This window comes from Elephas maximus, chromosome 3 (genome assembly GCF_024166365.1).
Source record: "Elephas maximus indicus isolate mEleMax1 chromosome 3, mEleMax1 primary haplotype, whole genome shotgun sequence".
NCBI lineage: Eukaryota > Metazoa > Chordata > Mammalia > Proboscidea > Elephantidae > Elephas > Elephas maximus.
Window position 1 is genome coordinate 39,837,384 of NC_064821.1, and position 15,514 is coordinate 39,852,897.

Sequence of the window (15,514 nt, forward strand, 5' to 3'; positions counted from 1 at the left end):
GGTGGTGCCCCGTCACTGCGGAGGCGCGAGCGCCACCATCTTCCCTCCGGGCGGAAGCGGTCGCGCGACGGCTCCCGGGGTAGACCAATGGGAGGGGAGTGCGAGGCCACGTGATTCCCGAACCCAATTCAACCCTGGCTGCCGCCGCCGCCGCCGCCGCCGCCGCCGCCGCCGCTAGCTCGTCGGCCTCCGAGCGCCCTGTCCGGGACTCGGGGCTCCTCCCGCCACCCCGAAGGGCACGGACCGCGGCCCCTCGCGCCCTGCCCCGCCGCTTCCGGGGGTTCGGCGCCTGAGAGAAGGCCCCGCGGCCGCACGCCGGCGCCCGGCCGAGGCGCGCGCCCCAGGACGCCGTGCGCACACGCACCGTACACCGAGCCCGCGCCTGCGCACTCGCGCCGGCCGCCGCCGCCGGCCCAGCCGCGGGCGCCATGAAGCTGCTGCGCCGGGCGTGGCGGCACCGGACAGCGCTGGGCCTGAGCGGCCTGGCGCTCTGCGGCGCCGCCCTGCTGTACCTGGCTCGCTGCGCGGTCGAGGGGCCGCGGTCGGACCGCCTCCCACCTCCTGTAGGGGCCGCCGCTCGCGCCGCCCCCACCCCAGCCCTGTTGGCGGTGCTGGTGGCCAGCGCGCCTCGGGCGGCGGAGCGGCGCAGCATCGTCCGCAGCACGTGGCTGGCGGCTTCGCGGCGCGGTGGCCCGGGCGACGTGTGGGCGCGTTTCGCGGTGGGCACGGCCGGCTTGGGTGCCGACGAGCTGCGCGCCCTGGAGCGCGAGCAGGTGCGGCACGGCGACCTCTTGCTGCTGCCTACCCTGCGCGACTCTTACGAGAACCTGACGGCCAAGGTGCTGGCCATGTTGACCTGGCTGGACGAGCATGTGGCCTTTGAGTTCGTGCTCAAGGCGGACGACGACTCATTTGTGCGACTGGATGCGATGGTGGCCGAACTGCGCGCACGCGACCCGCCGCGCCGCCGCCGTCTCTACTGGGGCTTCTTCTCCGGCCGCGGCCGCGTCAAGCCCGGCGGCCGGTGGCGTGAGGGCGCCTGGCAGCTCTGCGACTACTACCTGCCCTATGCGCTGGGAGGTGGCTATGTGCTCTCCGCCGACCTAGTACACTACCTGCGGCTGAGCCGCGAGTATCTGCGCGCGTGGCACAGCGAGGACGTGTCGCTGGGCGCCTGGTTGGCCCCTGTGGACGTGCAGCGTGAGCACGACCCACGCTTCGACACTGAGTATAAGTCCCGCGGCTGCAGCAACCAGTACCTGGTGACACACAAGCAGAGCTTGGAGGACATGTTGGAGAAGCACCAAACGCTGATGCGCGAGGGCCGCCTCTGCAAAGAGGAGGTGCGGCTGCGCCTCTCATACATCTACGACTGGTCGGCACCGCCCTCACAGTGCTGCCAGAGGAAGGAGGGCATCCCCTGAGCTGCCTCTGGCCCTGAGCGACAACTGAAAACTGGTGCTGGAGAGTAGATCGCCGACCCGACGAGCAGGGAGGGTCACTGGGGGCTTGTGGGCCACGCAGCTTAGGTGAAGGAGGGTTTGCGAAAGCCCCACAAGCCCTTCAGTGGCCTCCCCCAGGCTTTTCGCTGGCGTGGCTGACAGGTTCCGGCCGGTTTTCCAGGATGAATCCAGCCGTGGAGGGGCATCTGGTTTATCCAGTGACCAGCAGAGCTTTCAAACAAATGCCAAACATCGCTGAACAACACCTGGGCCCCACCTCCAACTGCTGCGTCCAGGAGAGTGTCTCTCAGTGGCCATTCGTTCTCACTCCAGAGGTTCTTGTTCAGGCCTGGGAGACTCTAGGGGATACCAGGGCAACACATTGCACCCACTTACAATGTCCTTGACTTCAGCCAGTCTGAACCAGGACCCTGGGAGATGCCCTGCTTTGGGTGTGAAAACGTCCTGTCCGCAGGGGAGGGGAGCCTGAGACTGGAGCTGGCAGGCACTTGCAGAACATGAACCAAAAGAATCAAGACAGCTGGAGTGGGGACTGAATCATTTCCCCCATCTCACTATCCACTTAAGAAACTGCCTTGAACAGAGCACAGGCCACAGGGAATGTACTTCCTGACCTGCCCGTGTTGCAGCCAAAACGGCTTTTGCCAAAATTACCGTTGTTTTATTGGAATTGTTTGTCATGTACAAGGTCTAGGATTTGATTTTGTTTTGTATTAATTAGCTTTAATGGTAGTTTGGCCTGTGTGTCTCCTTAGAGTGAATTTGTTGTAAATATAATTCAACATTCGCCTGTGATGTATTTATAAATACTGTAAATTTGTATAGATAAGAGTTTAAATTGGGAGTGTGTAGTTCTCAGTATTTTTTAAATTATTTAAGAAAAGACTTTTATATCAGAACTTGGAATTTGTGGATTAATCTGTTTTTAAAACTTGAGTCGTAGGCTTTGTTCGTTGCTGCGTGTGTTTAAACTTGAAAGAATTCTAAAACTCCGTTTCTCTTTTAAGTTTACACATAAATCACGCCCCACGTCTCTCTAAAAAGATGCCTTTTAAGGCTTCCTTATGGCGTGTGGACTGTCAGGACCTGTGTCGATCACACTGAGTGAGTGTTTCTCTTTGGATTCTGGGTCCACGTTCCAAGAATCTGAGCTGTGGAAAGTGTTGATGAGGTTTCCCAAGTTCTGTCTTAAGAAAACAGTGTTGGCTGGTAGGTGTTTGAGAGACAGCTCGTTCACTTGCTCTGCCTGACCGACCCTCTTGCACATGCCAACATCCTCAGAAGCTCTGGATGCCAACTTTTCGTTTTTGTTTTTGTTCTTCTTAAATGTGAAAAGTGAACACTATGGTCCTTGCGAAAGTAAAATAAAGTAGCACCGGGAACAACTAGACAGTACGCGCCTTTCAGTCTCCTATGGTGTGTGACTGTCATGCGTTTTGTTTTAGACTCTGACTCGTGTTTTCTATCTGGGTAACCTGGGCTGTATTCCTGCCCCAGTCTTTGTATTCCCACTTTGGGGCAATTTTTTTTTTCCTTCCAGACAAAAAATTTAAGAATATTTATTCAACCATATGAATTGGACAGGGGCTACAAAGTTCTGATTTGCATTTTCGCTGCCCATTCCTAGGCGTTCTCAGGCCATGAGCATAAGATCAGGTTTGGATTGTTTTTGTTTCAAGGCAGAAGAATATCTGCAATTGCTTTTCTTGCCAGTAGTCTCGGGATAAAGCCCTGGACTGTAAAGAAGTTTGGACGAGGTTTTGTGACCCGTGACGGAGATGCTTTTCCCACCTTTACTCAGTAGGGGTTGAACAGATCTGATTACAAGAAGCTGTGAGCTCTTTGCTGGCCATCTTAGAGCCCAGGCTGACATCCCTTGGAATACCTTGTGTGAGCCTTGGAATAACCTGGGGAGCGGGTGCATTCAGTTCTTCGATTTTCAGATGAGGAAATGGGTGCTTAGAAAGGCCGACAGGACCACACAGCCAGCAGTAGAGTCAGGAGTCAGTCCAAGGGCTGGACTCTCAGATTTCACTCTTATCACAGCCTGGTTCTGCCAGAGCTGTTCTCTGGAGGTGAGCCACCACGGAAAACGGGCAAATGTCCACAACACTTTAAGTAGGACTTTTTAAAATTCATGCACGTGTTTGCTAATTGTTTAGGAAACAAATTCACCTTACAGTTAAAAAAAAAAAAAAAAAGTCCATTAGACAAGTTCCTAAACCAGTGACGGCAACGTTTCCTGTGGTCCTTGCAAGCTTTAGGACTAGTGTGAACCACAGGAAATTGCCAGTATGCAGCTGTTTTGACCCACAAAAAAAAAATTTCATATTGTTCAGCCTAAAAAATTACATCTTAAAACAACATACCACAGCCTGGGCTGACCACTCACATCGTGCTGCGGTTAACGTGGTAGTAGGTCTCAGGAGGGTTCGTCATAGCTGTAAGGGGCAACCTGAAGGATCTTTGTGGGGGTGCAGTGTTGTGCGTTGTGACTGTCAACATCACTATCCTGGTTGTGACCTTGGTTACCACTGAGTGCCCCTTGTGTACTGTGACCCACAGTTGCCCGCTTATCCTTGAACCTAGAGATGGTAGAATTCACCAGAACCCGTGTAATGCCTGGCTTCCACCAGCCCCTGCCTAAGCTCCAATTTTCGCTCTTGTTTTGACTCCCCAAACCTGCGCTGCAGATTCCTCCCGCCGGTACCTGGTTGCGCCCTTCCTGTTTCTGGCACCCTCCCCTGCCAATGGCTTCCCTTGGTCCCCCTCTCCCAGGAAGCCACCAGCATCACCCCCCAGGGCACAGTGTGACCCTGTGTCTTTCAGGTAAGGCTCTCAGCCCCTGGCACCCAGCATGTAGCCACAACTGTTCTGTGAGGAAGACTATGGCCAGGTGCCCACTAGCCAGCCACCTGCTGGGACTTGCAACAGGCACAAAGAGCTGTCTGAGCCTGGGCCCACTGAGGGCTGTGCACCTGTGCCTCTCAGAGCCACCCACAGGTCCCTGCCTGCCCACCCACCACCTGGAGGTCCACAGTGGGCTTCAACCATGGGTCTCAAACTCCCAAAGCTCTTTGACCTCCTGACTCCAGGTGGACCCACTGGGACTCTGGCCTCTGGCCTCTCCCAGCCCCAGGCGTCACTGAGCCCTTGCCCCCCAGGGCTCAGAGCAGACACCAGGGAGGCCTCCGTTGGAGTTTTGTGAGCTGGCCTGGTACAGGGTGGCCCTCTTAGGCTGAGATGGGACCCACGTTGCCTGGGCTAGCCAACCCTCTCCCCCCTCTCTGGCTGACTGTCTGAGCACAGGGTCTGCAGGGTCTGATGGAACAGCCAGCCATTCTTCCCGAGGCCCAATCCGCCCTGGGCCTCTGTCCGAATCCTGAGATTGGCCAACAATCCGCAGGAATCTCAGGCTTTGGTGCCCAGCAGGGGGGCGTGGACAGGCCGAGTGTAGGCCCAGCACACCAGGGCGGGGAACACAAGCTAAAAGGCCCAGACTCCTGGGAGGCACAGTGAACAAGAAGCTCCAGTTAAATCTAACTTACCCCTCAGTGCTCTACTCTCAGGAGCCATGGGCTGGTTTTCCTCTTAATTTTCATCCACTAACCTGCCCTGGGCTAAGCAGGCAGCCCCCTCTCCCCCAGTTGAGCCAAGAGGACTGGGCAGTGGTCTCCTGTGTTCACCCTTAGGCCACGGCCAGCCGGTGGTCCGTCCCCAACCTCTAGGGTCCTAGGAGGAAACACAGGGCTTTGGAGGGATCACAGCCTGATCTCACATGGGCACCCCACCACCACCCAGTTCTCCTCTTGTAGTCCCATCCCAGCCCCCAACAGGAGAACCCTCACAGCCTCAGGAGCTGGAACAGCCCCTTTCCCCGTCAGGCAGCCTCTGCAGGTACCCACCCTCTTCCTTGAGGGACAGGGTGGGTACTGTCTGCCTGGGGTCTCTTCAAGCCCCACTCACCACAGCCTCTCCCCCATCCTCTCCCAGTCCCAGGCAGGGTCTCGCCAGCCCCCTCCCCAGACCCTGGTCCAGCAGACTGACCCCTTTTTGGGTCCCAGAGGCTCCTCCAACCCTTCCTGATCCCCACCGTATCTGGAGACAATGCTTGCCATGTAGGATTTTATCTTAGTAATTAATAGGTCATGCATAAATGCATTTAGTTTATTGCAAGGTAGTCATGGCAAGGCACACCAGTAGACCTCACAACATTCATTTAGAACCAGAGAATCAGAATTAACAATTGCAATGTTAGTTCAATAGTTAGAGTCCCGTTCCTTAGACTTCAGGCTTTTACCTGTACAAGTGGTCTCAGGAGGAAAGCTTAACCATGTGCAGTGCAATGAATTACTTAATGTGGTCCTTCTAACCATGATCTTTGTGACTCCCACACAATGACTGAGTGAGACTATGCAGTTAAGGTATATGGAACCTGTGATGACTGGAGTTATGTGTCAACTTACATGAGTCCCAGTATTGTATGGTTTTCCTTCATTTTATGTGTTGTACATCCTAACCTCTACATGTTAACGAGGCAGGATTGGCATGGGGTGTATGCTGAGTCACAGCCTTGCCAGAGGGCATGACTCAAGTCCCACCCTTACTCAAGTTATCCCTTTCCCTGGTGTGTGGCCTGCATCCAAGATATATATGTGGGTGCCCTGGTAGCACCCACTCTCTCTTTACATCTGGGTCCCGCATTTGATTCATGATCATCTAACCTCCAGTTCTTGGGACTTGAGCCAGTGGCCTGCCATCTGACCTGCCGATTCTGGGATTCACCAGCCTCCACAGCCCCATGGACCTTCAGCCTATCATTTGACCTGATTCGCCAGCTTCTGAAGCCTTGTGAGCTGTACCCTCTGGTCTGACCTGCCAGTTTGAATTGGTCAGGCCCTGCAGCCACGTGGGCTGGGAGGAGCCTATGCCTGACCCATTGGATTTGGGACTTGCCAGCTTCCACAACCATGTGACCCACTTCCTTGATACAGCTCATGAGTTCTGTAAGATATTGCGAGAATTACTGAATGCCAAGACTGGAAGGAGAGTACTGAGGGTAGAGGGAGTAGTTGATGTTAGAGATGATGGAGTGGTATAGCAGTTTAGAAAAGCTGGACATTTGGGATGTCTTTAACCTCTGACTCGCAGGAACCAGCTTTGTGCTGATTCTTATAAAAGAAATTATTCATTTACTACAGCTCAAATTCAACAGAGATTCCTCGTAGCTAGGGTCCAAGGTTGGAGGTGGCAAACAAAATCTCAGTCCAGAGTCTCAGTCCTAGGAAAGAGTCAGACTTTAGAAGGAGGCTTCATCTCTGCCTTGGGTTTATATGCGAATTCCTCATCTTGGCCTCACGTGATGAGGGCCAGTGTGACATCAAAGACAAATATATTGTCTTCTCTCCAGGGTTAGAGATTAGCTGAATGTTGCATCTTCAAGGTTACAGGTTAGGGAAATTGTTTAGATTTATGTCTCAAGGCTAGTTTACAAAGATAAACTATGTTACATTTTCTTTTATTACAGCATGCAGGAGCAAGATCAACTGAAAGGTTGTTTACCACGTTCTTCACATACGTCACTTCTATTTTTCTATGACTGAGTTCAGAAATTTTCTGCTTCTAAGACATGTTATAAGTAACTTATGTATCTGTGGCTTAAGATCTTTACAAAAGTGACATTGTTGTTGTGTGAGCTCCCAACTCATAGCGACCCTATAGAGTAGAACTGCCCCATAGGATTTCTTAGGCTGTAATCTTTATGGGAGCAAATCGCCTGGTCTTTTTTCCTGCCAAGGAGCTGGTGGATTCAAACTACCGACCTTCTGGTTAGCAGCCGAGCACTTAACCATTGCACCACCATGTGTAATTCCCTTGAAGTGACATTACAGAGCCATATATGATTTAAGAGCACTACAGAATTGTACGTGATTTGAGAACATTCAAAAACCATAACATGATAGTGCTGCCACTCCCCAGCTCACCCCATGTCCCTCCTCCCCTCCACTCTGACCCCATTGCCTTGAGCAGTGCAATGCCCCCCTCCCATGGCCACACTGCAGCCACGTGACCCCACCTTTGCACTGGCTGGATCAGGGGTCACCCAAAGTAAGTCCCTACCCAGCCCTGTGTACTAGGGCCTACTCTACCCATGCCTGCACCCCTGATCCCTCCTCCCATGGAGTTCTATCATGGATTGAATTGCGTCCCCCAAAAATGTGTGTCAACTTGGCTAGTCCATAATTTCCAGCATTGTTTGATTGTCCACCATTTTGTCCTCTGATGCAATTTCCATACGTGTTGTAACTCCTGCTTCTATGATGTTAAATAGGTGGGATTAGTGGCAGTTATTTTAATGAGGCAGGACTGAATCTACAAGATTAGACTGTGTTTTAAATCAATCTCTTTTGAGATATAAAAGAGACAAGCAAGCAGAGAGACATGGGGAAGCTACCACCAAGAAACAAGAATCAGGATAACAGCACATCCTTTGGACCCAGGGTCTCTGTGCTGAGAAGCTCCTTGACCAAAGGAAGATTGATGACAAGGATCTTCCCTCAGAGCTGACAGAAAGAAAGGCTTCCCCTGGAACTGATGCCCTGAATTTGGACTTGTAGCCTACTAGACTATGAGACTGTGAGAGAATAAATTTCTCTTTGTTAAATCCATCCACTTGTGGTATTTCTGTTACAGCAGCATTAGATGACTAAAACAGCCTCTCACACCCTGTTTTCCCCCAGGATCCAGAACCACCCTGCCATGGGGATGGTATGAGGAGCTGGTTACAGCCTTGTCCACCCCCTGATTTGGGAGTCTGCCCATCACCCAAAACTTGAGGCCTTTGGGGGAAGGAGTTAAAGAGGAATCCCTCGGAACTCCCCAGCCTGGATGAAGGTGGGCGTTCCTCCCTCGGGACTCAATGCTTTGGCCTGAAACCCTGTGGAGGACCAACCAAAACCAAAACCAAACCCAAACCCAAACCCAGTGCCATCGAGTCGATTCTGACTCATAGCCAGGCACCCCTAATTCACCCCACGCACCTCCTGAGCCCACATGAGCCAGGCATGGCCCACATGCTGAGGACAAGGCCAGGACCAGACCCAGGCACCCCCAACCACCCCTGCACCATTCTGGGAACCAGGGCAATGGGGCACAGACAGAAGAGAACAAAGGTTCAGGGGAGGCGGTCCCAGGACAGCACGGTGCATCCAGTTTGGTGCGCACGGAGGACCGGGGGAAGAGTGGGGGGGGGGGGGAAGGCCAGGAGAAGGGCAGGTGACGAAAGGTCTGGCAGCCCACCTCCGGGCCTCTGCTCCTGCCGTGGTGAGCATCGAAACCCTGCAGTTTGGCCTTGTTCTGCCGGGGCCCTGGCCTGCCTGGGGTCCCCTAGGAGGGCCTCCTTGCCTCCCCTCAAAGCACCTGGCTATCCCCTTGGCCACCAGAGGCTGCTGGAATGGGACATGGGAACAGGAGGTTGTTTGTTTTTAACTGTGTGGCATCGGTGTGCATGTGTATATTAAAACATACATCATACAAAGTTTACTGTTGCAACCATTGAAAGTGTACAGTTCAATGGCATTTAGCACATTCACACGGTTGTACAACCAACACCTCTATCTGGGTTCCAGAACATTTTCATCACCCCAATAGGAAACCCCAGGCCCCTTAAGCAATAACTCCCCATTCCCCTGCTCCAGCCTCTGGTAACCGCTAATCTACTTTCTGTGTCTCTGCATTTTCCTGTTCTACATGTTTCATATAACTAGAATCGTACAATCGTCCTTTTGTGTCTGGCTTCTTTCACTCTGCGTGATGTTTTCAAGTTTCGCCCGTGTCGTAGCATGTATCAGTATTGTGCTTCATTCCTTTTTATGGCTGAATAACATTCTGCTGTATGGATGTACCACAATTTGTTTATCCTTTCATCTGTGGCTGAACATTTGGGCTATTTCCACCTGGGCTGTTGTGAATCATGCTGCTGTGAGCATGCGTGGACATGTATTTGTTTGAATACATGTTTTCAATTCTTTGGGGTATATGCCTAGGAGTGGAATCACTGGTCATATGGTAATCCTATGTTTTACTTTCTGAGGGAATCACCAAACTGGTTCCCACAGTGGCTGCACCATTTTACATTTCCATCCGTGATGGGTGAGGGTTCCAATTTCTCCACATTCTCAGCAACACTTATTTCCCTTTTTTTAAAATTTTTATTGTGGCCATTAGCGGTTGTGTTTTGGCACCAGGATGTTTTGAAGTAGATGAGATGGGAACAAATTAGCAGCAGGGCACCCCAAGCTCCCTCAGTCCTGCTCTGGGCAGTCTCCAGGGACTTGGGGCTCACTCTGGGTGCAAATGGCCTGGTAATCCATCAGCGAGGGCGGGCTACCCCAAGCGGGAGCCACCAGCCTCCCTCATTTGTCCTGCTCAGCTGACCTGGGGTGGGGCAGCAGGGTGAGGCGCTCAGGCCTTCTCTGTGTTCAGGGAGAGGCCGCCAGGCTGGGAGCTGGACCAGCCCAAGGGCACAGGTAGGGGTGGATGGCCATCCCTAAGCCTGCAACAGGCAGCCTCCAACTAGACCCTGGTGGGCTCTGGAAGCTTGGACAGGGTCAGGAAAAGAGACAAACTTCAGTCTGAGGTTTGGGTCAGTTCCGGTTAGTTCCTCAGTGAGGCTGGGGATGGGCGGCACCAGACGACTGAGGAGGAGTGTGTGTGGTGTGTGGTGTGCATGTCCATCTCTATGTGTGTCTGTGTGTTGTGTGTATCTGTGTCTGCGTTATGCATGTCTGTTTGTGTTTTTTGTGTCTCTGTGTCTGTGTGTATTGTTCATGTTTCTCTATGGGAGTCTGTCTTTGTTGTGCATGTCTGTATGTCTTGGCCCGAGCCCTCTGACTCCTTCCAGCACTCCCCTACCCATACCGTCACCAGCGTGAGACACCCAGGGTCCACTCAGGTGCACCCACTGGCCAGGACCTAGAAAGAATTGAGGCTAAGAGGGCGGCAGTGTCTACCATAGCCTCGGCAGAAGCTGAAGGATGGGGTGGGGTGGGCACCGGGGGGCCTAGGAGATGCTGAGGGTTGAGGTCTCTGTAGGACAGGGGGAGAAGCGTCAGTAGGGTGCTGTCAGGAACACACTGGCCAGAATCAGCTCCACTTGGGCAGCCCCCACACCAAATGGGGGCTCTGGTAGCCAGCGGGGGCTGACCTGGAAACTGACAACAGTGAGGCAGGCAGGCAGGTGGGCAAGAGGGCAGGCTGGGGCAGTGAGGGCAGCCACTAGCCTGGGCCCTTGATGAGATGGGCAGGGCTCCTTCTTTCTCTCCTGTGTGCCCCCTGCACTTGCTTCCCCCTCACAGGTGGTGCCCAGGGTGACCTCTGGCATAGGCACCACCAGCACTGGCCCAGAGTCCCTGCAGTTTTCCTTCGCATGGACCCTGGGCCCCCTGCTGCTGGCCAGGCTCCAGGGGTGGGGAGGCAGGGGCCATATGGCAGGGCTTTGCTGGTCCTTGACAATGCTGAGGCTAAGGAGAGGCTGGTAGCTGCAAAGTGTGACCGTGGGCGCCACGGACACAGCCTCCTCGGCCTCCTGAGTAAACACCTCGAGTAGTGTAGCGTAGGCTGGCTGGCAGGACAGGAGCCCAGGAAGGGCGCTCAGCCAGCTCCCAGGATTAGGCCTTGGGGGCAGCAGCGCAGCTAGTAGCAACCGCCCCTCCCGCCAGCCTGCCAACCCAGGCCTGACCCAGCTTGGTGACCCGAGGAAGAGGAAACCCAAGCCCCAGCCCCTCCCTTCTGTGGCGTCTGAGGGTCTCAGCCAGCCCAGCCACCCCCACTGGGCCCTGCACCCCTGCCTCAGCATCCAGCCTCGAACCTTGCGTGTGGAGCGGTAGTGATCAGAGCCAGGCTCCAGCCCAATGAGTGACAGGGGTGGCCCACCTCCCTGACAGTGCCCCCAGACAAGCGGCCTCTCCAGCTGCACACAGTTCCAAAGCCAATTGCCTGAAAGTGCTTCAGCAAGTCTGGCCTTGGTATGTTCTGCTGCTGAGGGTATATCCCCCACTCTTTGGGGCAGAGGCAGGGACAGACCTGGACACAGCACTCCAGTGGCCCTCTGGAACTGGGAATGGGCGAGAGGGGCTGCGAGCCCAGGTAAGGGAGCTGGTGGGGGGCCAGGGAGGTGCCAAGTCTCAGGAGAGATTGGGGCGAGGCTGTTGGAGATGCCTTGCTTCAGGAATGGAGTTATGTTCTGTCCTCTGACACCTGCCTCCCATTCTCTCCTCCCCCCAACCCGGTCCAGCAGCTAGAGCAGCCTCTAGGGACCCCAGTTGGGTCCCTCCTGGCCGCACTGCTGTGCTGGGGGAGAGGATATGGGCGGCAACCCTCCCCCAGGCTCATGTATGACACGTCAGCTGTTGCAAAACTGATGTTATCACACCTGCTGCAGCACTCGGCTCCCAGAGGAACCCATGAGTCACTGCCCCAGAGCAGGGACTGCACCCCAAACCCTCCTGAACAGAGGCCCTTTGTCCCTGAGCCCTTCTGTGCCAGGCCCACCTGTACCTTCAGACACCCAGCCAGGCAGACAGGCAGAGGTGGAAGCAGGCACAGACTGCGTTAGGTGGGGGCGACTAGGACAGGCTTCCCAGTCCCTAATCCACCTCCAGGAGCCAGGCTTTGAATAACCCAGGCTGGAGGATAACCCAGGCCCCTCATAGATTCCAGGCTACAGGATAACCCAGGCAGCGGGAGACCCCAGCTCCTCATTGACCTCAAGCTGCAGGAGGCTCCTGGGTGTGGGAAACCTCAGATTTGGGGAGATACAGATACCCACCCCACACACATCACCAACCATTCATCTGTCAGTTTATTGTACTGTAGTGACTTACATGTTATTGAGATGCTGGAAGTTCTGCCACTGGTATTTCAAATACCGGAAGGGTCGCTCATGGGAGACAGGTTTCAGCTGAGCTTCCAGACTAAGACAGAGTAGGAAGAAGAACCCGGGCAATCTGCTTCTGAAAAAATTGGCCAGTGAAAACCTTATGAATATCAGTGGAACATTGTCTCATATAGTGCCAGAAGATGAGCTCCTTACGTTGGAAAGTACCCAAAATATGACTGGGGAAAATCTGCCTCCTTAGAGTCAACCTTAAAGACATGGATGGAGTCAAGCTTTCAGGATCTTCATTTGCTAATGTGGCAGGACTCAAAATGAGAAGAAACAGCTGCAAACATCTATTAATAATTAGAATATGGAATGTACAAAGTATGAATCTAGGAAAATTGGAAGTCATCAAAAATGAAATGGAACACAAAAAGATCAACATCCTAGGCATTAGTGAGCTGAAATGGACTGGTACTGGCCATTTTGAATGGGACAATCATATGTACTACTATGTCAGCAATGACAAATTGAAAAGGAATGGCATCACATTCATTTTGGAAAAGAACATTTCAAGATCTATCCTGAAGTACAACACTGTCGGTGGTAGGATAGTATCCATACACCTATAAGAAAGACCAGTAAATATGACTGTTATTCAAATTTATGAACCAAACACTAATGCCAAAGATGAAGAAATTGAAGATTTTTCAGCAACTTCTGCAGTCAGAAATTGATCAAACATGAAATCAAGATGCACTGATAATTACTGGAGATTAGAATGCAAACATTAGAAACAAAGAAGAAGGATCAGTAGTTGGAAAATATGGCCTTGGTGATAGAAAGGACGCTGGAGATCATATGGTAGAATTTTGCAAGACCAACAACTTCTTTGTTGCAAATATCTTATTCAACATCATAAACGGTAACTATACATGTGGACCCCGATGGATGGAATATGCAGGAATCAAATCAACTATATCTGTGGAAAAAGACAATGGAGAAGCTCAATACCATCAGTCAGAACAAGGCTATGGGCCGACTATGGAACAGATCATCAATTGCTCATAAGCAAGTTCAAGCTGAAGCTGAAGAAAATTACAAGTCCACCAGAGCCAAAGTACAACCTTGAGTATATCTTACCTGAATTTAGAGGCCATCTCAAGAATAGATTTGAGGCATTGAACATTAATGCCTGAAGACCAGACAAATTGTGGGATGACATCAGGACATCATACATGAAGAAAACAAAAGGTCATTAAAAAGACAGGAAAGAAAGAAAAGAGCAAAATGGATGTCAGAGCAGACTGAAAATTGCTCTTGAACATAGAGCAGCTAAGTGAATGGAAGAAATGATCAAGTAAAAGAACTAAACAGAAGATTTAAAAGGTCAGCTCAAGAAGATAAAGTATTGTCTTGGTTATCTAATGCTGCTATAACAGAAATACCACACGTGGTTGGCTTTAACAAAGAGAAATTTATTCTGTCACAGTCTAGGAGGCTAGGAGTCCCAATTCAGGGTGCCAGTTCCAGGAGAAGGCATTCTCTCTCTGTTGGCTCTGGGAGAAATCTTTGCCATCAATCTTCCCCAATAGAGGAGCTTCTCAGCATAGGGACCCCGGGTCCAAAGGACACCTTATTCTCCTGGCTCTTGTTTCTTGATGGTATGAGGTCCCCTATCTCTCTGCTTGCTTCTCTCTTTTATATCTCAAATAAGACTGATTTAAGACACAACTTAATCTTGTAGATTGAGTCCTGCCTCATTAACATGACTGCCCCTAATCCCACCTCATTAACATCATAAAGGTAGGATTTACAACACATAGGAAAATCACATCAGATGACAAAATGGTGGACGATCACAGAATACTGGAAACCATGGACAAGCCAAGTTGACACACATTTTGGGCGGGGAGAGGGGAACACAATTCAACCCATAAAAAGTATTGTAATGAAGTGTGCAAAGACCTGGAGTTAGAAAACCAAAAGGGAAGAACACACTCGACATTTCTCAAGCTGAAAGAACAAAAGAAAAAATTCCAGCCTCATGTTGCAATATTGAAGGATTCTATGGGCAAAATATTGAATGGCACACGCAGGAATCATCAAAAGAAGATGGAAGGAATACACAGAGTCATTGTGCCGAAAAGAATTGTTCAATGTCCAACTATTTCAGGGGTAGCATATGACAAAGAACCGATGGTATTGAAGGAAGAAGTCCAAGCTGCACTAAAGGCATTGGAGAAAAACCAGGCTCCGGGAATTGACAGAATACCAACTGACATGTTTCAGCAAACGGATGTAGCACCAGAGATGCGCACTCATCTATGCCAAGAAATTTGGAAGACAGCTACCTGGCCAATCAACTGGATGAGATCCATATTTGTGCCCATACCAAAGAAAGATGATCAAACAGAATGCAGAAATTATCAAACAATATCATCAATATCATACGCAAGTAACATTTTGCTGAAGATAATTCAAAAGTGGTTGTAGCTGTACATCAACAGGGAACTGCCAGAAATTCAAGCTGGATTCAGAAGAGGACGTGGAATGAGGGATATCACTGCTGTTGTCAGATGGATTTGGCTGAAAGCAGAGAATACCAGAAAGATGTTTACCTGTGTTTTATTGACTATGCAAAGGCATTCAGCTGTGTGGATCGTAACAAATTGTGGATAACATTGCAAAGAATGGGAATTCCAGAACACTTAATTGTGCTCATGAGGAACCTGTTCACAGATCAAGAGGCAGTCTTTCGAACAGAACAAGGGGATACTGCGTGATTTAAAGTCAGGAAAGGTGTTGGTCAGGGTTGTATCATTTCACCATACTTATTCAGTCTGTATGCTGAGCAAATAATCTGAGGAAGCTGGACTATATGAAGAAGAACAAAGCATCAAAATTGGAGGAAGACTCATTAACAACCTTCCTTGCTGAAAGTGAAGAGGACTTGAAGAACTTACTGATGAAGATCAAAGACCACATCCTCCAGTATGAATTACAACTCATCATAAAGAAACAAAACTCCTCACAATTGGATCAGTAAGTAACATCATGACACATGGAGAAAATATTCACGTTGTCAAGGATTTCTTTTTACTTGGATTCACAGTCAACGCCCAAAGAAGCCAAAACAAAAAAAAACCAAACCTAGTGCCATCGAGTCGAT

At 51.3% G+C, this 15,514-nt stretch overlaps 1 protein-coding gene across 1 annotated transcript; it reads left to right on the plus strand.

Annotated features, from left to right (window-relative positions):
- Nucleotides 1-329: 329 nt before the first annotated feature.
- On the plus strand, nt 330-2,853 carry B3GALT6 (beta-1,3-galactosyltransferase 6). Its single transcript, XM_049877578.1, has one exon. It carries the CDS (start codon nt 429-431, stop codon nt 1,422-1,424), a length of 996 nt encoding a protein of 331 aa, XP_049733535.1. The 5' UTR covers nt 330-428; the 3' UTR covers nt 1,425-2,853.
- Nucleotides 2,854-15,514: the final 12,661 nt, after the last annotated feature.